At 35.6% G+C, this 24,949-nt stretch overlaps 1 protein-coding gene across 3 annotated transcripts in view; it reads left to right on the top strand.

The window, feature by feature from the left end:
• The window catches only part of RNF13 (ring finger protein 13), a 123,817-nt gene that overhangs the window by 69,749 nt on the left and 29,119 nt on the right, over positions 1–24,949 (top strand). For 2 of the 3 annotated variants that reach the window (XM_037061829.1, XM_037061828.1), the window contains exons 5-8: positions 1,028–1,115; positions 5,955–6,045; positions 13,528–13,633; positions 22,070–22,163. In XM_037061829.1, the coding sequence (XP_036917724.1) occupies positions 1,028–1,115; positions 5,955–6,045; positions 13,528–13,633; positions 22,070–22,163 (379 nt within the window). Of the gene's footprint in view, positions 1–1,027; positions 1,126–5,954; positions 6,046–13,527; positions 13,634–22,069; positions 22,164–24,949 lie in introns of all 3 variants that reach the window. The other variant, XM_037061830.1, reaches the window with a different exon arrangement.

Genomic DNA, 24,949 nt, shown 5'->3' with positions numbered 1-24,949 from the left:
TAACACTATGCAATAATAGGTGATGCATTTCAAGAGTGTTTCACCATATGAAGTATTCAAAACTGTATATATGTTTATAGTTTTCAAAGTATTCAAAACTATATTATATATGTGTATATAATATGTACATTATATAGATATAGCCTACCCAATTTTTAAAAAATTTAATCAGTGTGCAAATAATGATCTAATCCTTCCTTTTTTCACCAGTGGTCCAAAGGTTATACGACTGGATAGCTTAGGTCTGAGTTTATTTTTATTTAAAATATTGTTATTTTTAAAGCAAGGTATGGTAACCTGTTTGGATACCTTTTAGATACTACAGGTAAAATTTTGTCACGTATATAGTCATATTCTTATGATGCAAAAATTAGTATTTTAGAGTCTAGTTTCAGGAATAATTAAATAGAATCAAATAAGCAACTTCAGGCTGAGGTATTTTTAATACTTTCAAAACTTTAGAAATGAATTTTTAAGAGCATGGTTGATGATGAAGCTAATAAAGATAGCTTGTGTTTGACTCATATGTGTTATGCATAGTGTTAATCGTTTTAATACTGTTTACATGAGAAAAATATTGTTGTTATCCTCATTTTAAAATTGCAGTAACTGACAAGTAAGGCAAAAAATAATCTCAAGTTTATCACACTAATAAATAGTAGAAGTAGATTGAATTCCCAAGGACTGATGACTGAAGCTTGGTAACTGAAAGTGTCCACCTCTTTAGGGCTAGACAGGTTTATTGATTTGGATCTTTTTCGTACTAGAGCTCCTGTCCCTATTTTTTGTTTGCTTCTCATTTCATTTAATGCCATGAATGAAATCAAGAAGATATCTAAAGAAGTCCTTGATAATCAATTGTAAAACACCCATTTATGTTTTAAGAACACAAGAGATTTATTCTTATGTATACAAGATATATAAGAAGTTCTAGATATATGGCACAGACTGTTGATTTGTTGAAGCTGAGGGACTGGGTGACAAAAGCACTTTTTTCCTCATACCATGACTGTTTTCTGTCTCGCAGGTTTTGAATGCACAGAGAGCAGGATACAAAGCAGCCATAGTTCACAATGTTGATTCTGATGAGCTCATTGGCATGGGATCCAACGACAGTAAGTACAGGTATCACTTTTCTTCTCTCCTGTTTGACAGATTTTTTTGGAACTAAAACTTAACAAGATTTTTCTTTTCTTGGGTTCTGTTTAAAAAGCATAATCTCTTTTAGAAAAGTGATTCCCAATTTTTAACCCCCTGGGACAATTTTATTCAAAATAGAAATGGAATTGACTTGTTCTTTTCCAAATATTATTTTTAACCTATGTGCATAATTTTAGGAAATATGTTGATATTTTGGTAAAAACCAAAGGAAAACCAAAGCTTTAAAGAGAGATAGACATGCTGAGTTAAAGATGACCAAAGAATTTTTGTGACTTTCTTAGAGATTTGACAAGATTAAATTTTAGGATATGAGACTACTGAATTCTCGTGGAGTTTCAAAGCTACACGTTTGTGCTTTCTTAAATACCAGTTGGTTATTAGGCACTTAATATGCATTGGCATGCCTATAACTTTTCATTTAAAATGGGAATATTGTTCCTTTAGTCACTTTTAAATATTAGCATCTAAGGAGAATGAGCCAATTTTAATGAACTGGCTTTGATCAGAAAGTAACTTTTAAGTTGTGTACCTCTACGTAATTTAGTGAGAGTGAAAAAAAAAAGATGTCTTTTGTTATGTTGATGAGCTGACTTGGAGCACCCACCTAAGGGTCCTGGCTGGTTGCTGGGAGAACCAGCCCCATGATTAGTGGGTTGAAACTTTCAGTCCCACCCCTGTGACCTTCCAGGAGGAAAGAAGTGCTGGAGGTTGAATGGATCCACAATGGCCAATGATTTGATCAATTATTTGATCTAATGAAGCCTCCTTAAAAAGACAAAAGGACAGGTTTGGGAAGCTTTCAGATTGGTGAATAAACTTGGTGAATGAGAGGGGGGTGCTGGGAGAATTGATGCCTGGGTAGGGCACGGAAACTGTGTGCCCCTTCACAGGTACTTGCCCTGTATATCTCTTATGTCTGTTTCTGAGTTACATTCTTTTGTAATAAACTGGTAATCTAGTAAGTAAAATATTTTTCTGAGTTTTGTGAGCTACTTTAGTAGATTACCTGGACATAAGTGGGTAGGGAGATGGAACCTCAGTCTATAACTCGTCAGTCAGAATCACACAAGACAGTGTGGCTTGCGATTGGCTTCTGAAGAAGGGTTAGTCTGTGGGACTAAATCCTTAACCTGTGGAACCTGGTGCTATTTCTGGCTATATATCATCAGGCTTGAGTTGAACTGAATTTTTTGATGCTGTGCGGCCTGGGGTAGTAAGGAGGAAGGTGCCACGTGATCTATAGTGGTGTAGCATCCACGCAGGCTGGAGGAAAGGGTTTAAGGAGAGAGCAGATGGAGCTGTGTGGGGACCTGCCTGAACACACATGGATTCATGGGAGGTGCTTGGAGCTGAACTGGGGCTATAGAGCTGCAGAGTTCTGTGTCTATGAAGGACGTATAGAGAAGTCACTCTCTTGGGACATGTGCCTCCCTGGACTCTACCTTGATCCAGAGTAACATGGCACATGTTTTCCCGAACCGTTCCATGGACGCTGAGGACAACGTACCCCAGATCCTGACGGGAAGAGTGGCTGCAGGAGGATGGCGACTCTGGAACTCACAAGAGCACCTTTCAGGGGGGATGGAGGCCTGCTTGCACAGCCGGCTTAAGAACAGATAAGGGTCTGGGGAACTTCTGGGCATGGTTCTGGCTTATAGCCTGGTGGGGAGCAAGGGAAGTGCTGGATCTCATGGGACAGCAGGGCTTTCACCAGTAGTACTCTCAGCACCCCCGAGGTTGGAACCCTGGTCAGTAAACAGATTTAATAAAAATCTGCCTCCTTCAGTACCAAGTGTTGGGTCACGCATCAAGGCACCACCTGGATGAGCCCTGGTTTGGTCAGTTACGGTTTCTGGGGACTGCCTGCCAGGGTTTGAACGTCAGCTCTGCCACTTACTAGCTATTTGACCTTGTTATGAAACATGTTATGTTTCATGTTATGTTATGAAACATCTATGTGCTTCACTTTTCTGATCTGTAAAATGGGAATAATAATAATAATAATATTAAATCATTTGGGTTATTGTGAGGATTGAATGAATTAAGCCATTTAAGCATTTAGAAGACTGCCTGGGTCTTAGTAACCATTTAGTCATTATTTAGCTACTATCATTATTGCTGCTGTTACTATTATTATTATGTTCTAGGTGGGAGAGAGGAAATGAATACAAAGAGGTATGATATATATCCAGTAGTGACAGGTGCTATGAAGAAAAACATGTTTGGCTAAAGGGATATAAAGGGACAAGGACAAGAGAATGGTGCCTATTTTAGATTGGGTGACCAAAGAAGACGTCTTGGTGTGAGGCTTTGACATTGAAGCATAGGCTTAAATGAGAGGCTGGGACATTTCTGGAGGAGGAGTTTTCCAAGGAAATAGAACAGCAAACAGATACAAAGGCTCAAAGATAAAGTGTACTTGGTGTTTGGACAGAAAGAGTGGTAGGGGATGAGGTTAGAAAGGGCGTCAAGGGCCAGGTCATGTCCAGGTCTGGCCTCCAGGTCATGTCCAGGTAGGATTTTGCAGCTCGTTCTGCATGGGTTTTACCATATTTTGCTGTGTGTAATGCACTCTTACGCTTTTTAGCACTACCCATGTATAATGCACATCCTTACTTTTTTCCCTCAAAAATTTTGGCAAAAAGTGCTCATTACATGTGGCAAAATACAGTATACAGAAGTGTGAGGTGATCTGACATACGAGGGTATTTTAGAATGCTCACGTTGGCTGTGATTCTTTTTGAGAATAGCTTGAAGGTAAAAGATAGCCCAGAGTGCCAACAGAGATGAGTTAGACCGTTGCTGCAGCAGCCAACAGGAGGTGATGGGGATTTGAAGTGTTAGCAATGATTGTGTTGTGAAGTGGTACAATAAAGGACCTTTTTTGAGTTGATGGAATTTGTTATAGAAAATAAAGGAGAGGGAGGATTAAGGATGACTCCAAGATGTTTGCTCTGAGAAACTAGGTGAGTAGTTAATTACAGAGATGAGAAAGACGAGGAATTAGAGCAGAGACCTTGTGAGTCCCATCTGAGAAAGAATACACTTGAAACACATGTTAGGCAGTCAAGTGGAGATACTAAACAGGCAACTGGATACATGAATCTGGAGGGGCTGGGGGTGACTATGTAAATTATGATTTGTCTGTGTTGTGTTAACACTATTTGGCAGTGCATACTTCACAGAATTGGTTTGTGGATCAGAATTAAAATTTAGTATTTTTTCAAATATTTTGTGAACTAACTATTCATATTTGCATACATCATTGCCCCACTTCTTCTTAATCTTCTGACTAAAATAAACTGAGGAGCTTCTTACATCTGTTTAAGTATCATAAGTCAAAGAAGTTATCTTCCAGTAATTATAAACTGGTAATTATAACCCAGAAGTTTCTCCTTCAGTTTATCAGAGTATCTTCATGAAAGGGGAAAATATTCATTTTACCAAAGGGTATGTAATTCCCAGTTTTAATTATCAAATCAATTAAATTGTAAACTATGTGATAAAGATCTCTTAGCGAGACAAAATATCTCCCTAAAGTGTATGATGAAGTGGGTCTTTATTGACGTGACAGAATCTCTGATGTGTATCATTGAGTGGAACAAAAGCTTCTATTTTTTCCATTATTATATGACCTCATTGATATAAAAAATACAAATTTTATTGACCCGATTGATATAAAAATAGTGATTAAATATTCCTTTACTAACCATTTTGCTTCCTGCTCTCCTGGGGCTTATATGATGTGTGTGTTTGTGTGTAGGCGGGGGGAAGAGAGAAAGAGAATGAAAATGAGAGTATGAGTAGAAATGAGTGATTGTATTTGCACAAAACAAACCAATCTGGAAGTGAAAAAAAAATGTATTCTACCAAGGGATGCCAAGACTTGAACACATTAAAACTTGTCTTTATAAGGAGTAAAGAAAAGCACATTAATGGTTGCTAAGGTTGGGGACTTATTTTGAGGTATGATAGAACATTCTATGTCTTGATTGTGATGGTGTTTAGATAATGACAAAGGTTTATTGAAATAAAACCTTTGTCTTTGGGTGGAAAGGATTATGGCTATGTTCTGTTATTCTTTACTTGTATCCTCTGCCCTTCTTAAAATAAGTAATGAATGTGTATTTTTAAAGAAATGTAGAATAAAGTTATTGTGAGAATATAACAAGAAAACAAATGAGCTTTCTTTAAAGTCTATTCAAATAGTTACTCAAATCTATTCAATTAACTCACAGCTGAAAATGGCTGCTTTTTCTATAGTAATATTAAGAGGATTGTTTTTATTTCTCTCCCTGAGAAATGGGTAAGTTTTACATTTGGCATTTAATTTTGGTTTTGTAATACAGTTGAGTCACATTTCTTAAGACACCCATCAAAACACAAAACTTTACCAGGAATTCCAGGGTTAGGAGGAAGTAGAAATTTACTTAGCTCTCCTGTCCCATTTCCACTCTTGTCGGCCATTTCACTCTGGAAAGCTGTCCATGTGTGGTGTCATTTTTCAGACTGTTGTGAAGTGGTCTTTTTTAACATTCTTAGGCTTGTACCTCTCCTGGGAATGGGTATGTTAAAAAAAAAACTTTTTCACTTGCTCATTTAGGAATTAAGTGTGGAAAGAAAATTTAAAATTTCTCTTCTTTTTTCTAATACTTAATTATGTCTATTAAGGATAAATTGAATGGAAATATAAAAAATAATTATATTCCAATCTCACAGAACTGTTGAACTAGGATGATAATGTATATATGCAAAATGTTAGCTAAAAATAATTTTATTATTGTTTTATGTAGTTGGTCTGTTAAAGAAAATTGACATACCATCTGTCTTTATTGGAGAATCATCAGCTAATTCCCTGAAGGATGAATTCACATATGAAAGAGGGTAAGTAATGGAAATAAAAAAATAATAATGTAGAGTAAAAATTTTTTATATTAGGGTAAAATGAGATAATATTAGTTGCAATTGAGGTTATGTTTTAGACTATTCGATTGTACTACATTATCTCTTAAGTTGTCATGTTTTTGTACATTTTCCTCTGTGTATAGTTACATGTTAAAAATATCTTCATGACAGAGAGATTTAAGGCACCTGTTTGGTAAAAAGATAAAAAAACTTAAACTTATAGTTTAATCAAACTACTGGTATTTAGAAAAAATGTAATTTAATTTATATGATGCCTTTCATTAAGATGTATTTGTAGTTCAGTAAATTTTTCATTTTATAAATACAGAGTACAATACAGTATGGGGACTAACTTTTACAGACACAAAAGGTGTGTTTGCAAGTTTAAAAATTTGATTTGGAGTGAAAACTTCTCCATGGAATTTTCCCTCCAAATCTCGTTATCATGGTAACCTATAGACTGAAGCTAACTTAAGGCGCCACTGTCTCCATGGCATGACCCCAAAACACAGTGGGCATGAGTAGGCTTTTGACCAAGAGGAACAATAACAACAATATTAATAATAAGAGCAGTCTTATTTATTGAGTATTTGGCAAGTGGCAGGCACTCATGAAACCAAGACATTTGTTGTGAGAATTTCTCACAACACTCTAAACGTTATTATAATCTCTTATTATCTACATTTTCTAAAAGAGGAAAGTGGTACAATGAGATTCGATTCTAATTATTTAAGGGAAATACATACTTGAATACTTGAGTTTGAAAATCCATAAAAAGAAAAGGTTTTCTGTTTTTGCTGTTTTTCATATGTACTTTAGATGTTTAAAATACTGTTCACATAGTATATACTCAGAATGTCTTTATTCAGTTACAGGGTGTAATTTAGGATGTTGTATTAAAAATATTTAATCAAGCCCTGACCAGGTAGCTCAATTGGTTAGAACATTTTCCCAATATGCCAAGGTTGTGTGTTTGATCCCTGGTCAGGGCACATATAAGAATCAACGAACATGCCCTGGCTGGTGTAGCTTAGTGGATTGAGTGCGGGCCTGTGAACCACACGATCGCGGTTCGATTCCCAGTCAGGGCACATGCCTGGGTTGCAGGCCAGTTCCCAGCAGGGGACTCATGAGAGGCAACCATACATTGATATTTCTCTCCTTCTCGCCTTCCTTTCCCCTCTAAAGATAAATAAAATCTTAAAAAAAAAAAAAGAATCAACCAACAAATGCATGAATAAGTGGAACAACAAATTGATGTTTCTCTTTTCCCCCTTTCTTCTTTCTCTAAAAAACATCAATAAAAAAAAGTTTAACATTAAGAAACAGTTTATCAAGTTGCTGTTGTGTAAGCCATGTTTGTGTAGCTATAGCTAATAAAGGAGAACTGATACTTGCATTTTTTTCTAAATGAGGAAACAATACTGAGGCAAATATACATTTTAAAAGAGTCTTGTTTTTAGTTATAAAATCATACATTTTTAAATTGAAAAGTAATACATACATGCTGGTAAAACAATTCACAAATATAAAGTATTTAAATGAAATTTCTTTATGATGTCATTCCCTAACAACAGGAAGATTTTAATTGCCCCCTGTATTTGAATACTCAAAATTAATTAGTGATCATGTGTTCATAAAATAGAACTATAACACACATAGTATTCTGTAACATGCTTTACTTAATGTTTAGAACTTTCCGTGGTGAAGCAAGTCTACATTTTTCCTTATACCAGCTCTTGGGGTCAGATGTACGGTGGACTTCAAAACTTTTTAATTTTTTAAAAGTTAAGTAACATTCCAGATGGGGTTTTTGGCAGCATCTCATAAGCAAACAAATTTTATACAGAGGTGGGCAAAAGTGGTTTACAGTTCATATAGAAAAATACAGATTGATAAATAATAGAAGATAAACTGTTTTATGTACTCACAACTGTAAGCCTACTTTTGCTCACTCTTAAATAGCTGCCGTGAATGTATAAGCAATTATTTTATGTTTGTTCAGTTCAGACTGACTATAAATGAATTGCAGACCTTGTTTTTAAAGTTTTTTTTAGGTTTCCGAGTTGTGCTTGAGGGACTGTAGACTCGTACATACAGACCTGCCTCATACATCTGTCAGCTGGCCTGCCAGCCTAGCTACTTACCCACTCATTAATTTACCCTGCTTTTTTGTTATGGTAACTTCCAAAGATATTTAAGAGTAGAGAGATGACTATACTGGGTCTCATCACTCAGTTTAGAAATTACCAGTTTATGACCAATTTTGTTTGGACTGTTCACCTTCTGGCCCCATCTCACCTCCCTTTCTTCCCCTTATCATGATTATTTTGAAGCAAGTCCCAGATATCCCATCATTTCACCTGTAAATATCTCAGAATAGATCACTAAAAGATAAGGTTATATAGAGAAATATAACCATATTATCATGATTACTGTATTTTGCCATATACAGTGCACTCCAGCGTATTACACGCACCCACATTTTTGGCCCATACTTTCAGGGGAAAAATTGATTTAATTTTTTAATTCACTTTTTAATTAATTTATTTATATTTAGAAACAAAACTGATTTTCATATTCCAGGATATTTTGCACATGAATATCATTGTTGCTTTCTAGAGTTACACTTTTAATGCATAAATGCATAATGCATAGATAATTAAAAACATTTATATAGATACAGAATTAGTACTACCCACATATAATACTACCCATGTATTATTTTTCCCTAAAAGATTTGGGCAAAAAAGTGCACATAATACATGGCAAAATACGGTATACCTTTTTTAAAAAGGTAAACATTAGTTCAATTTCAAAACATTGAGTCTTCAGATTTTTTCAACTGTTTGAAATCATTTTAAAAAATATGTTAATATTCTAAATAATGTCCATACATTGCAGTGGTTCTTATGCCTTAATTTTTTAAAATTTGTCCTGTGAATTTTGCTACAGTCTGGACTTTCCTGATTGAATCCTTGGGTATTATGTAGAATATTTCTTTGCTACTTATTTTCCCTATAAACTGCTCATTAGATGTTGAGGTTTGTTCCAATTAGAGTTATTGAGGGACTGGAAGAATAGGGAAGGCAAGAATACTTTATATATGGTATTATATGTTTCATATGTAATGAAACATATAATACCAGAAACAATATTTGGATCTATCTTTGTGGTGCAAGTATTTAATTATATGATTCCCCCTTCATTTATTAGTTAAAATCCTTCTCTAAAGATGACTTGCACCATATTAATTATTTGATTACCTTGACATACAACATCTTTAGGAAAGACAGGATAAACACTTGATTCTTTCCCTTCACTGTTTCTTGATATGACTTGGTTTTCTAGCATCTTCCAAAGATGATTTAGTATATAGATTTAAAGTATTATAGCAAACTCGTGAGTCAAAACATATTTCATATGCTTCAGTCCATTGTAGTTATTATCTTTATTGACGTTCACTTTGTCCCATTTCTCACTGCAAGTTTAATCCTGATTTCTTTTGACAGGAATCTAGGAACTTTTGCTTGCTCCCTCTTTTTGGTAAATGACAAGATGTTCCAGGCCTATTTTCTTCTTTTCCTTCCCCTAACCTGGAATCAGTCATTTCTTCAAGTTCTGCTTCCTTTTAATTGGTTATGGTATTTAAAGACCAGGGGTGATCATTGCTCGTGTATTGGTCACTATTTCTAGGGCTTTTCAGTGCCCAGAGCTAAGAAATACATAGGCTTCTAAAGATACAATAAATCATTAAGTGCATACTGTTACTTCTAATTCAAATTCGGGGCTATCGGATTTTTACTTTGTTGATCTCACATCTGTATTTTTCTGTGCTCAAAGACACCAATATAATTATTTCTTTTCTTTTTAAATTACATAATACACACAAAATAGACTCAGAAGAACAATACCAGCACTACTATGAACATCTGTAAAAAACACTTCTTGTCCTGGCCAGGTGCTCCGTTGGTTGGAGCACTCTCCTGTCCACCAAAAGAGTGTGGGTTCAGTTCCCGGTCAGGGCACATACCTGGGTTTGCTGGTACATTCCCTGGTTGGGGTGCATGTAGAAAGCCACCAATCAGTGTTTCTTTCTCTCTTTCTGGTCTGTCTCTCTAAGATTAATGAACATGTACCTGGATGAGGATTAAAAAAAATGAAACAGTTCTTTCTCTACTCAAGGTATATCATAAGGATATAAAGTCAAATTATATTTTAAAGACATGAAATAATTCTTGTGCGTGCTGATGCTGTCAACTGGAAACACAATTGTAGTTGATTTATTTTGTTTTTAAGTTTTAGGGATTGCGTTTCCATATGAACTATGACTTTTATAATTCCATATAAATTAAAAATCATAACCAGTAAGACATTGTTTATACAGAGATGTGCAGCTTATATGTGTTATTCACCTTGTCCCTCATGTTCTACCCTTACCTTAAAAAGTTTTTAGTTTATTCTTTAATTATTTTTTCAAATGTAAACAAAATACCTATCTCTTCTCTATCTTCTGTCCTCAATACATAAACACTGTTTCCCATCTTGTTTTTTTTCAAGTCACAGTATGGCCTAGAGATCACACCATGTGAGAAGATAGATTTTTCATTTCTTTGTAATAGATGCATAGAACTCTATTAGCTGCTAGCCCCCTGTTGATGAACACCGGCGTTATTTACAGCCTTTTGCTGTTAAGTTGTGCTCTAGTAAATAACCTGATGTAGAATCCTTTTCATGTTTTTGCTTGTTTATCTTTGGAATAGATTTCTAGAAGTACAAATGGTAGGTCCAAGGTTGCTAGATATTGGCAAACTCTCATCCAGAGGATTACGCCAGCAGTATATGACAGTGTCTCTTTTCCTGAAGAGTCATCAACAAATTATGTTGTCAGATTTTTAGATTTACCCTAATCAGACAGGTAAGAAATAGTTCTGCTTGTAGCTTTAATGTATGTTTCTTTTAACAATTGTGAGCAGAGGAAAGAATTGTTTTTGATTGTCGTGAGTAGCAAGGTGAACTGGAGATACTGCTGGGCTGTGGCCTTTACAGGTCATTTAATCTTCATGGACAAAGAATCCTGTTTCTTTCAACTCCAAACTTTCTGTATTCTCTCTCTTGTGTAGGGACTCCATTTTTTCATATTTTGCCCTTAGGATCAGGTACGATGGCAGCATAGTCAGTAAATGCTGGTGAAATTTAATTGCTATTGTGCAACCTGGAGCGTGCTTCAACAGAGAGCACTGTGCTGGCAGCAGAACAGGTTGTGCCACAGATGGGGACCCAGGACTGAGGTATGGGCCTGTCTAGTGCAGAATGTGGGGTGTTTGGTGAGGCGGTTGTGAGCTTTGTCTGAAAGGGGCAAGTTCAGGCCCGTAGTTGTCCAAAAAAGTGAGGGTGTCCCGTGGTTGGGCTGATCACAGGTCATTACCCTGTGAAAGTTGGTTTATAGGAAGACTTTGGTGTGCGGTTGGTTGCTTTATGGGAAGAAAGGCTTTGATGTGTGTTTGTATATCCACTGAGGCTCAGTAGTGTAGGAATAGCTGTTTGACTCAAGATGGTGGGGGTTGGTATGAAAACAAACAGCAAGACAAGTATCTCATGTATCAGCATAGGGATTGAGAAATTAGAGTAATTGTAACAAAGTTTAGGCTGAGACACCTGGTTTGAAATTAGTCTGGAAACTCCTGGAAAGGAGAGAGAATAAGACCCTATTTCCTGGGTTGCTTAGGATTCTACTTCAATGATCACATCTTAACTGCAGAGCTCATGGAGTGTATTATATCTAGGGGTTCACATGGAGGTTGTGTGTAAGATACTAAAGCTGTTTAAATATCTCCTTTTTCAAGTACAAATTGATCTGGTATGAACTGGACTGGGATGAATCTGCAGGCTCAGCTGTGAACGCCTGCACAGACAGAGGAAATAGAAGTAAGGCTGGACTGCTTTCCAGAGTACATGCACCAGCCGTCTGTAAGGGTTCGGATTCCTCCTTCTGAAGGACTTTCAGAAGCAATTGTGTAGCCCCAGAAAAACCTGATGGTATTTTCATTGAAATTACATTATACTTATAAATTAATTTAGGGAGAATTGACATTTTTAGGATGTTAAATCTCCTTATCCAAGAACATGGTATGTCCTTTTATTTGTTCAGCCAGTGAGGCTAGCTCAGTTGGTTAAAGTGTCGTCCCCATATACCAAGGTTGTGGATCCAATCCCTGGTCAGGGCACATACAAGAATCAACCAATGAATACACAGATGAGTGGAACAACAAATCCATGTTTTTCTCTGCACTCTCTTACCCCTTCTCTCTCTCCTTCTTCCTCTCTCTCTAAAATCAATGAATGTATCCTTGGGCAAGGATTTGAAAAAGTCACTTTAAAATGGAAATAATTTACTTTCATGGTATTTTTTCCTAAGTACTATGGTGTACTAAGCATCTCTGTATCAGGGGAGGAGTCAGCCTATTTTTATTTTCTTTTATAAAATTGAGAATTTTGGTTTGTGTTTTCTGAGCCATGGATAGCAAAGTAGTGTTGCTGACACTGTATTAGTTGAGTAGCACAGAAGTACAATGGAGAAATCAGTCATGTTACTGACCAGTATACAGACCCTTTCCTAGACTGAGGATATTTTCTAATGCAGGGTTTTGCTCTCATGTAAAAGTTGCTCGCACAACACAAAGAGTGTGCCTACTCTGAGCACAGTTTAATTTCATGAGTCCCCTTCAATTTTTATAATAGTAATATTACAGTAACTAATAATACGTTAGTAATGAAGGGGAATAAGGCATGTAGCATTCACCACTTCTCCCCTGACAAAATATATATTTTTGTAGTTTTTTTCCCCCCAGGGAAGCAGTGCAGAAGATGGAGAATAGAGAAGAAGCTACAACTCCTGTGAATCCCTTTACCAGTTTTCCATTCCATGTCTCCCAGATAATGTAGAGTACAGGGCCATGTCCATCATCTCTGGTACAAGTTTATGAAAGCCTATAAGGAGGAGGGGGCATATTTTCATCGTTGGTGGCTTTTCCAGAGGGGAAACTGATGAACAGTAATTTGGTTGAGGTGGGATTGTTATTGACATACTACCTAAGGTATTGCCATTATTTTAACGTTGGTTTTGCCTATAAAATATACATAGTTTTGTCCAGATTACTGAATTCAGTAAATAATGTACTTGAGGGATGGACACAGTAAGTATTGATTGGCTGATTCCACTACCCAGTCTAAAAGCTTTTTTGAATTATATGGATCAGTAATTTTGGCAAACATGTAAAATAGACTTAAAATGGAAAAATCACTCCTTAAGTTATTGGAAATTGTATATTAGAAAATGTGATGTGTCTAGTGGATTGAATTGTAATGTCTAAATGCTTTTTAAAAATATATTTGCCTTTGATTAGCATCATAATTTGGCAACTCAATCTTTCTCATTTATTAATTCTTGTTTTCTTCCAGGGGCCACATTATCTTAGTTCCAGAATTTAGCCTTCCTCTGGAATACTACCTAATTCCCTTCCTGATCATAGTGGGCATCTGTCTCATCTTGATAGTCATTTTTATGGTAGGTGAACTGATTTTAAATACTTTTAAAAAATACTATATAAATGGCTCTAAAAAACATTGTATTAAGAGAAGAATTACATTAAGGCTTTTTATATGAGTCCATTTATGTAAAAGTTTCTTGAAAAGGCAAAGATAATCTGAGTAGAAAAAGCCAGAGCAGTGATTGCATCTGGGGGGCAAGGGCGGGTGAGGGATTTGCTGGAGTGGGTCTGAGGGGACTGTGTGGGCTGTGAATCTTATTCTTTATCTTGAGAGGTTTGGATGCTTCTAATGCCTGGATCACCAGATTGTATACTTAAAGTTTTGTGCATTTCATTGTATGTAAATTTTACCTAAAACTAAATTCTGAGTAGTGATATACATTGCTGAAGTATTTTGAGGGACGTATACTGATAACTTGAAACTTACTTTGGAAAAAATTAAAAGAGAAAGAGATTGATTGATGGATAGATAGAGGGATGGATAGATATGTGATAAAAAGTAGCAGAGTAAAATATTAATTATAGAATCTAGGTAGTATCTATATGGGTATTTATTATAAAAATTCTTTCAACTCTTCTCTGTATATGAAAAATTTCATATTAAAATGTACATAAAAAACAGCCTGGGGGCTTAACATTAAGGGGAATGGCCCATTTTCTCTCCAGAACAGTGCTAACCAGGATATGGCTCCAGGACTCACAGTGGGTCTGCAGGGTCAAAATTATTTTCATAATAATGCCAAGATATTATTTTTCTGTGTCACTGTCATTCAGGGTTCAGAGTGAAGGTTTCCAGAGGCTATGTGGTATGTGGTATGAAAACAAACTGAAGACAAAAGCAGATTATGAGAATCCTTCTGTATTCTGTAAAGATAAATGTTTAAAGAGATTTGTAAAGATGTAAAACAATCCCACTGTTCTTTTTATTTTTGATAAAGAACATATCAACCTCTAAAGAATTTATTATATTGAATTTATAAATTAATTAAAAAATTAAATGGTATCTTTGAAATGTATAGTCTTTGTATGATGCTTAGGTATTCCTTTTCATTTATTTATGTATTTTGTTAGTCTTTTTTGAAATTGCATTTTCTAATTGGTTATTACTTGGTTATAAGAACACTATTGATTTTCATTCATTTTCTTTTTTTTAATATAATTTTTATTTAATTCTTGTTCAAGTACAGGTTTCTGTCTTATAATCCCAACCCTGCCCGCCCCCCACCCCATGCTCCCCGCCTCCCTCCCCTTTCCACCCCCCACCCTTAGTTATTGTCCATGTGTCTTTTATACTTGTTCATGTGAGTCCATTCCCTTTTCCCCTATGATTCTCTCCCCTCTCCCCTCTGGGCCCTGACAGCCTGTTCCATATTTGAGTGTCATTGGTTGTATTTTGCTTGCTTGTTTGGTTTGTTTAGATTCCTGTTAATGGTGAGATCATATGATATTTGTCTTTCACCGCCTGGCTTATTTCGCTCAGCATAATGCTTTCCAGTTCCATCCATGATGTTGCAAAGGGTAGTAGTTCCTTCTTCCTTTCTGCAGCATAGAATTCCATTGTGTAAATGTACCATAGTTTTTTGATCCAGTCATTTACCGATGGGCATCTAGGTTGCTTCCAACTCTTGGCTATCGTAAATTGTGCTGCTATGAACATCGGGGTGCATAGGTTCTTTTGGATTGGTGTTTCAGGGTTCTTAGGATATACTCCTAGTAGTGGAATTGCTGGATCAAAAGGCACGTTCATTTTATTTATTTTTAGAGAGAAGGAAGGGAAAGGGAAAGAGAGGGAGAGAAACATCAGTGTGTGGTTGCCTCTGGTGTGCCCCATACCAGGGACCTGGCCCACAACACAGGCATGTGCCCTGACTGGGAATCAAACCAGTGATCTTTTGGTTCGCAGGCTGATACTAAATCCACTGAGCCACTCCAACCAGGGCTGATTTTTATTCAATAATTTTGGAATAAGTTTTATTCAGTAATTTTGAAATAACATGAAGATTTATAGAAAAATTGCAAAAGAGAGTTTCTGTACATTTCTCATCTAGGTTAGCCATTGTTAACATTTTACATTATCATAGTACACTTGACAAAACCAAGAAACTGAGATTGGTACATTACCAGTAGTTCAAATCCAGACTTCGTATGGATTTCACTAGTTTTTCCATCAATCTACCCAATCTATAAGTACCCCACTGTATTTAGTTATCACATTTTCCCTCTCTCCTCTGATCTATGACAGTTTCTTAGTCCTTATTTTTCATGACTTTCACAGTTTTAAAAACCTTGGCCAGTTATTCTATACAGTGTCCCTCAATATGATGTTTTTCTTATGATTAGACTGGATTAACGGGTTTTTAAAAAGACTATCAGAGGTGAAATGCCCTTTTCATCATGCCCTGTTAGGGGGTGTGTGATCTCTGCATAATGTCACTGGCGATGGAACCTTTCTCCCGTGGTTAAGGTAGTATTCACCAAGTTTCTCCACTATGAAGTTACTGTTGTTCTCTTTCTCTGTTCTATTCTTACTTTTGAAATGAGGCAGTGAGTGTAGCCCACCCTGAAGATGGAGAGGAATTAGTCTTCACTAATTCCTGCGGAGGTAGCAGAGAGTATTCACATACATTATTTAGAATTATTTTGAAAGGAAGATTTGTCTGTTTTTGGCATTTATTTATTTATTCACTTATTTACATTAGTAAGTATTCATGTATGTTTATTTTAGACTTGGGTAAAATACTACATTATTTATTTTTCTTGTTTAAATTATTTGAGTGTTGGCCATTGGGAGCTATGTTAGGCTTGCTTCTGTATCCATTTGATTTGGCCCATCTTTTTTTTTTTTTTAGTAATTCTTTACTGTCTGGTGCTGTAAGAAGGTTCAGGCTCAGCTTACATTTTTCTTGGCTCAGCCTTAGAATAAGACATTTCTCCAAAAAGCCTTGGTTTCTTTTATTGAAGAGTTTTATTTAGAAATGGTGATTGGACAGTGGCCATTATTGATTTGATTTTTATATAATAATCTTATATCTATAAGTTTGCTGGATTCTCCTATTCTGACCATTCAAATTTGTTGATTCTTTTGGGGATTTAGTGTAGAAACAAGGAAATGTAGAAAGTTAGAACAACAAACAAGTAAAAAATACTCTTGGCAAATGGGGAATAGAAATACCTTTAAGCTAATAAAGATTATTGACTAAAAACTTTAAATGAGTACCATTAAATGGTGAATTATTAGAAGCCTTCCCTTGAAAGTCAAGAACAAAAAAAGTGGGCTTATTGTTGGAACTTCTATTAGTATTATGTTATATTTTCTGGTAAAACATGAAAAAACAGTATAAGGATTAGAAATAAAAGAAACCAAGTTTTTATTTCCTTTTAAAATACATGAATAGATACTGAATAATGTCCTCTGGCTGTTGTAATGATCATTGGTTTTCTATGTTTATTAAATTGGATTACATTAGTTTGTTATATAAATATTTAAAACCCTTGTATTTGGGGAATAAACTATTTGATTATGATGTATAAATTTTGTCTTGGCATTTTGGCTTATTCAGATTTTTAGTATGGGTCAGTCAGTTTTACACTTGGGCATAGATGCAACTAATTTGAAGTAAAATATTAGGCATCTGAATTTCTAGGTAAGGGAAAGTTTTAGTTTTATGGAGCTAGAATAATCTTGAGAACTGAATAGTCCCTTGAGTACTGTTGGTAGGAATGTTAAGTGGAGCACTCACTATGGCAGTTCTTAAAAAATTTAAACATAAATTCCCATATGATCTGGCAATTTCACTTCTGGGTGTATACCCCAAAGAATTGAAAGTGGGAGTTGAAACTGTGTTCATAGCAGCACTATTTGCAATAGCCAGAGGTGAAAGCAGCCCAGTTGTTCATTAATAGATGAATAAACAAAATGTAGTATATACTTAGAATGGAATATTATTCAGCCTTAAAAAGGAAGGAAGTTTGGACACATGCTACAGCATGGATGAGCCTAGAGGACATTATACTAGGTGAATAAACCAGTCACAAAAAGACAAATGTTGTGTGATTCTGTTTATATGTAGTACCTAGTGTAGTCCGATTCAGAGACTGGAAGTAGAGTGGTAGTCGCTGGGGGCTGTAGGAAGAGGAGAATGAGGAGTGATTGTTTACATGGGTGCAGAACTTCAGCTTTGCATGATGAACATGATTTTATGGATGGAATGGATGGATAGTGGCAATGGTAGCACAATTTGAGTGTACTTAATGCCACAGTACTGTACACTTAGAAATGGGTAAGATAGTAAATGTTATGTGTATTTCCCAATGTTTTTTTTTTTCCCAATTTATCTTTAGAGGGGAAGGGAAGGAGAGAGGGAGAGAAATATCAATGTATGGTTGCCTCTTGTGAGTCCCCTGCTGGGAACTGGCCTGCAACCCAGGCATGTGCCCTGACTGGGAATCGAACCGCGATCGTGTGGTTCGCAGGCCCGCGCTCAATCCACTGAGCTACGCCAGCCAGGGCCTCCCAATGTTTTAAATAACAAGTATAACTAGACACAATAAAACTAGTTCAGAAAAATTAAAGCTTTCTTTTATTTTCCATTTCTAAAATATTTTTTTCTGAAATTGGAATCATCTGTGAGTTGCCTTTTGGCCTATAAAATCATCTAGGTCTACTGGACATTTTCATAGTTACCCGACATTGTGATGGTGGTTCTCTACTTCTTTATACTAATACTTCTTTACACTTTATACTTCTTTATTATATTTCTAGGAAATTATTTTGTCTGTTATCAAATACGGTAGCAAAAATTGATTTATAATATTTATGTATTCATATAGCAACTTCAAGAGAAATTCTACAGTATGTGGACTGGGTTCTCTTCATACCCATCTGTGTCTTGCACAAAGTTGCCAGTTTATCTGTTTTGCCTTTCAAAGAAGTAGACATTGAGGGTTTTTTTTCATTCAACAAATATTACTTTGCACCTACAATGAATTAGGCACTACTCTAGGGTCTAAAGATTCATCATTGAACAGATACGTAAAACTCTGTGGTATCATCAAGCAACATACATTCCAGTGGAACTTATATTCCAAAGTCTTTCCTTTTTATTTATCTCATGAATAGCTACTCTTACCATTATTTATTTTCTTCTATTTTGTATGGATATATTGATTTTCTTTTTCTAGCTTGTTCAGTTGAATGCTTTAAATTTTTTTCTTGCTAGTATATACATTTAAGTTATAAATTTTCTTTTAACAGTCACATTAGCTGTAACTCAAATTTTGATAAGGAATATTTTTATTTTAATGGTTTGTTAAATTTTTTCATTGTTTTACATACATTTCTTTATGACTTTGATGTCTCCAGCTGTGTGAAGGGGGAACTCAAGTACTATAGCTCCTAGCCCATCTTTACCCTTTCACTCAGTTGGTCTTAGGGAAGATGAAGTATCTTATCTGTGTGGTACATTTGGGAAGAATAAATTAGGGTGTACTTGATTCACCTCTGCCTTTGTCTTGGAACCAGCCTGTTTTCATCTCCTCCAGAACTGGTAATGCAATTCTAGGGGAGGGTGGAGGGAAAGCCTCCTCCATTCCAGAGTTGTCTTTGTGTGCATCTGGGTGGGTAAGGCCATCTAATTCTGTGGTTCAGTAAGAAGTTCTGTCTCTTTCTCCACTGAATTAGGTACTCTACTTCTCTCGCATCAACTTATTTCTCAAGCTATTTAGAATACAATAGGTGAAGAGGTATACCGACTATCAGAGCCCCTCAGAACCTCAAAATATCCATTGTGATTTTTTCTGTGACTTATGAATTATTTTAACCGTTCAAAATACATATTTTTCCTGTATCTTTTTTTCCCCATTGACTTCTAATTCAGTTGCATTGTGGTCATGAAACATTGTATGTTATGGATTATTCGGTTATTTCCAAAGACTTGTTTTTTGGTTATCTCTTATAAACATTCCCCATGTATGTAAAAAGAGTTAGGTTGTGCCGAGTTCCATATGTGTACTTTTGTTTGAGCTTATGCATTTGTTTTTGTCTAGTCTTTTTCCCACTGTGTTTAAAACAGCTTTTTTGAAATATAGGGTGGGGCAAAAGTAGGTTTATAGTTGTGAGTATGCAAAACACAAGAGCTTCTTGTATTATTATTAGTTACTGTATTTTCCATATGAACAACTTGTAATTGTACTTTTGCCCCACCCTGTATGTATATTAGCTCCAATTTTATTGATGTATGATTAAGGTATAATTAACCTCACATATTTAAATTATATAATTTGGCAAGTTTTTAACACATGTCTATCTGTGAAGCCACCACCAAAATCAAGATGATGAAATATTGATCAGCTCAAAAGGTTTCTCATGCTCCTTGGCAATCCCTTCCTCTAATCCCTTCCAATTTCCCCTTAATATCTCACTCATCCCCAACCCTAGGCAACCACAGATCTGCTTTTTTGGTCAGATTTTCTACAACTTTATATACATGGAATCATAAATTATGTACTCTTAATGTATGTGCCTTTTTTCTCTCAGGATAATTATTATGAAATTCATAAATATTATTGAGTGCATTGATTATTCATTTCTTTTTAAAGCTGAGTTATATTCCATTGTATGGACATATCACTGTTTTGTTTACCTGTTTACCTATTGATGGGCATTTGGGTTGTTTATTATTTTTGGCTCTTACAGATAAAGCTGACATGAGCTTTGGACATGCACTTTTGTATATGAGTTGTATGGTACATACCTTTATTTCTGTTGAGTAAATATAAGTAGGAGTGGGATGATTGAGTCATATGGTAAATGTGTGTCTAAATTTGTAAGAGACCGCCAGACATGGTGGCAGCATTTTACAGTCCTACTGGTGGTGTGTACCAGAGTGCCACTTGCTCTGCCTTCTTGGCAATACTTGGTGTAGTCAGTCTTTCTAATTTTAGTCATTCTAATAGGTGTGTGGTATTTGTGATTTTAATTTTTGTTTCCTCTTGACTAATTTGTTGAGCATCTCTTTAAGCGATTAGTTGTCATCCTTATAGTCATATGTTTTGCCCAGTTTTTTCTATTGGGTTGCTTCTTTTCATATTGAGTTTTGAGTTATTTTTATACGCTGGATACAAATTTTTTGTTAGATATGCAGTTTGCAGATATTTTTTTCCAGTGTGTGACTTCTTTTTTATCTTTTAACCATGTCATTTAAGGACAGAAGTACTTAACATTGATGTAGTTAAATTTGTCAAATTTTCTTTAATGGTTGTTGCTTTGGCGTTTGGTTCTAGCCCTGTAGACTTCCTTTTTATTCTTGCAAACATAGTAATTTATAGTTAAAAGTCTTAAGTATATTATCTAGCATTTCTGAATATTTGTAGTAGAGGTACTATATATTTTTCTGCTAGAACTGAAAGTACAATGGCTAATAAGTATACGTTTGAAAATTCTTTTAGTTTTTATTTTAATTTTTTTCTATTGTGCTTTCTAAGTAAATTTAAAAAAATATATTTTTACTATATTTTTTCATTAGCATTTATTCCCCTTATACTTCTTCCACCTCCACCTGCCCCTTCCCCATGCCCATGCAATCACCACACTGTCGCCTATGTCCATAAGTTCTTTTTCTTTTTTGCTTGATCCCTCCACCCCCAACCCCCTCTCCAGAGCTATTCACCTGTTCTATTAGCCTGTCTCTATTTTGCTTGTTAATTCAGTTTGTTCATTAGATTCCACATATGAGTGAAATCATGATATTATCTTTCTCTGACTGGCTTCTTTCACTTAGCATAATGTTCCCCAGGTTCATCAGTGCTATCACACAGGGTAAAATTTTTTTCTTTTTGTTTACAACTGAGTAGTATTCCATTGTGTAAGTGTCCCATAGTTTTTTTTAATCCACTCATTTATTGATGGTCACTTGGGCTGCCTCCAAATCTTGGCTGTTATAAATAATACACAATAAACATATGGTACTTACATTTTTTTGAATTAGTGTTTTGGGTTTCTTTGGATAAATTCCCAGCAGTGGAATCGCTGGGACATTAGGCAGTTTCATTGTTAATTTTTTGAGGTAACTCCATACTACAGTATAGGAGGGTTCCCCTTTCTCCACATCTTCACCAAATTTTTTAGTTTATAAATTATAGGAATTCCACTCTCCTATTCTTCATCTTCTTTGTAACCTACAACTTACCATTTGTGTTTTTTCAAACAAACATGTTATTTATGTTTCTATCAGAATAAATTAAAGATAATTTAGATCAATGAATAAAAATTCAAAGGATAATTTAACAGGGTAATTAATCACTAATGTAGTTTAATGTTTTAATTAATCTTGCTATTAGGATTAAAAGAAATTCATTTTCAGCAGCTATCCAAAAACTTAAAAGATATTTGATATTTTAATGGCCATCTTTACTTGATGTTTAATATATGATTCCTTTTTTCCTTTTACTTTTAGATCACAAAGTTTGTCCAGGATAGACATAGAGCTAGAAGAAACAGACTTCGTAAAGACCAACTTAAGAAGCTCCCTCTACACAAATTCAAAAAAGGTAAGTGAGTATTTTAATTTTCTAAACAATTGCCCTTAGTTTATTTAAGAATAAATACATGGTGCTAGATGGGAGAGTTGCTTCAATAAAGTCTTTAACAAGGAAAGAAGGGATAGGATCTCTTGCACAAATAGAGGGGTTGGCCTTAGAGAGGTGGGTGCAAAATCCTGGTAGATGGATATTAATGGTGGTGAGTCTATAGAAGTGTTCCTTACTTCCTTATCACACTATTTCAGTTACTATAGATTTAATAAGTTTTTTTAAAGATTTTATTTATTTTTAAGGAGAGAGAAGGGAGGGAGAAAGAGAGGGAGAGAAACATGTGCAAGAGAAACGTCAATTGGTTGCCTCTCACACACCCCCAGCTGGGGACCTGGTCCACAACCCGGGCAAGTGCCCTGACCAGGAATTGAACCTGTGACCTTCTGGTTCGCAGGCTAGTGCTCAATTCACTGAGCCACACCAGCCAGGGCAGGTTTAGGTAAGTCTTGATCTGTTAAGAGTTGCTCCTCTCACCTTGTTTTTCAACAGTTTTTAGCTATTATTGACACTTGGAATTTGCATGTAAATTTTAAAATCAACTTGTCAAGGCTACCCCCCTTCCAAACATATACAATAATCTTGTATATTTTGTAGTAAAATATAGATAACATAAAATTGACCATTTTAACCTTTTTAAGTGTTAACGTTTGATGACATTGAGGACATTTGCATTGTTATCCAATCATCACCACTGTCCGTCTCCAGAACTGAAACACTCTACCTGGTAAACAATAACCGCTCATTTCCCTTCTCCCACCACCAGTCCATGGCAACTGCCATTCTACCTTCTGTCTGAATTTGACTATTCTAGGTCCCTGGTGTAAGTGGAATATGTGACTAGCTTTCTTCACTTAACATAGTGTCCACAAGATTCATCTATGTTGTAGTGTATGTCAGATTTCCTTCTTCTTTAAGGCTGAATAATATTCATAATATTCTGTGTATCTGCACATACTGTTTATCCACCCATCTGTCAATGGACACTTGGGTTGCTTTCACCTTTTGGCTATTGTGAATAATGCTGCCATGAACGTGGGTGTACACATGTCTGTCTGAGTCTCTGCTTTCACTTCTTTTGGGTATATACACAGAAGTGGAGTTGCTGGATCATAGTATAATTCTCTGTTTAATTTTGAGGAATGGCATACCACTTTCCATAGTGGCTATGTTACTTAATATTTCTATCAGCAGTGAACTAGGGTCTCAGTTTCTCTTTATCCTCACCAGCATTTGTCATTGTCTTTTCTTTTCCTTCCATCATTCCTTCTTTCCTTCCTTTTCTCTTTCTTTTCCTTCCTTCCTTCCCTCCCTCCCTCCCTCCCCTTCCTTCCTTCCTTCCTTCCTTCCTTCCTTCCTTCCTTCCTTCCTTCCTTCCATTCTTTTCCTTTCATTCTTTCTTTTTTTCTAATAATGATAGGGATTCTAATGGATGGGATATGGTATCTCATTGTGGGTTTGATTTGCATTTCCCTCATGAGTAGTGATTTTGAGCATCTTTTCAGGTACTTATTGGCTATTTGTCTCTCTTCTTTGGAAAAATGTCTATAAAAGTCCTTGGCCTTATTGAATTCTTCTTTAACCTCTTGGGAAATAATTTCAAACTTACAAAAATACTTTGCTTCAAAGTTAAATGCTTTTGTTCTGAGGAAGACTGTTAAGAGGACAAAAAAACTCCTCATGAGTAGTACGAAAAACACCCATATACCTTTCACCCAGAGTCGCCTATTACTTGCTATATTAGTTCCCATAGGACTTCTATAACGAGGTACCATAAACTAGGTGGCTTAAAAGAACAGAAATTTATTTTCTCACAGTCCTGGGAGCTAGAATTCCAAAATCAAGGCTTTGGCAGTATTGTTTCCTACTGGAGGCTCTAGGAGGATTCTTCCTTGCCTCTTGCCGGTTTCTGGTGGTTGCTGGCAGTCCTTGATTTTCCTGGCTTGTGGCAGCATAACAGCAATCTCTACCTCCTTCTTCACCAGACTTTTGCGCGTGCGTGCGCGTGCTTCCAAATATCCCTAATCCAGTATAACCTCATTTTAACTTGGCTATTCTGGAAGAAACTTATGTCCAGATAAGGTAACATTAACAGGTTCTGGGTAGGCAATGCATTTTTAGATGCCACTAGTCAACCTATCGCTTTATCATTTTTGTTCTCTCTCTTCTTCTTTATGCATGTACGTATATAAAACCTTTTACTGAATGATTTGAGAGTAAGTTACACACAACATGATCTTTTATGTCTGAATATTTTTGTGTGTGTTTCTTAAGAATAAAGAAATTCTTTTACTGTGCTGCATTGAATTCATCAAATTTAGAACATTGCTGATGGATTATTTTAGTCTAATTCATTGCCCTTTTCCCAGTTTTGTCAATTGTTTCAATAAGATTCCTTTAAAGTATTTTTTCTTCCAATATACAGTATTCAGTCTACTATCACTTTTGCATATAATTACCATGTTTCTTTAGGTTTCTTTAATCTGGACTTGTTAGTCAGCATTTCTCTGTCTTTCATGACATTGACATTTTGAATGACACATTGCTCCTTTCTTTAAAAAACACTGTTTGTCTTTTAATTAATAGACTTTAGTTTTAGAGCAGTTTTAGGTTTACAGAAAAATTGAATAGAAAGTATAGAGAGCTCCCATGTGCTCCTCCCTTCTTAACAATTTTCCCTAATACTATCTTGCATTAGTGTGCTGCATTTGTTACAAGTGGTGAATAAGTATTGATATATTTCTAAC

The sequence above is a fragment of the Sturnira hondurensis genome, unplaced genomic scaffold (assembly GCF_014824575.4).
Source record: "Sturnira hondurensis isolate 20B ecotype Veracruz unplaced genomic scaffold, ASM1482457v3 Scaffold0013537, whole genome shotgun sequence".
In the NCBI taxonomy this organism is placed as follows: domain Eukaryota; kingdom Metazoa; phylum Chordata; class Mammalia; order Chiroptera; family Phyllostomidae; genus Sturnira; species Sturnira hondurensis.
The sequence above is the reverse complement of the archived record's forward strand: the minus strand, read 5'-3'. Positions and strand labels throughout refer to the sequence as shown.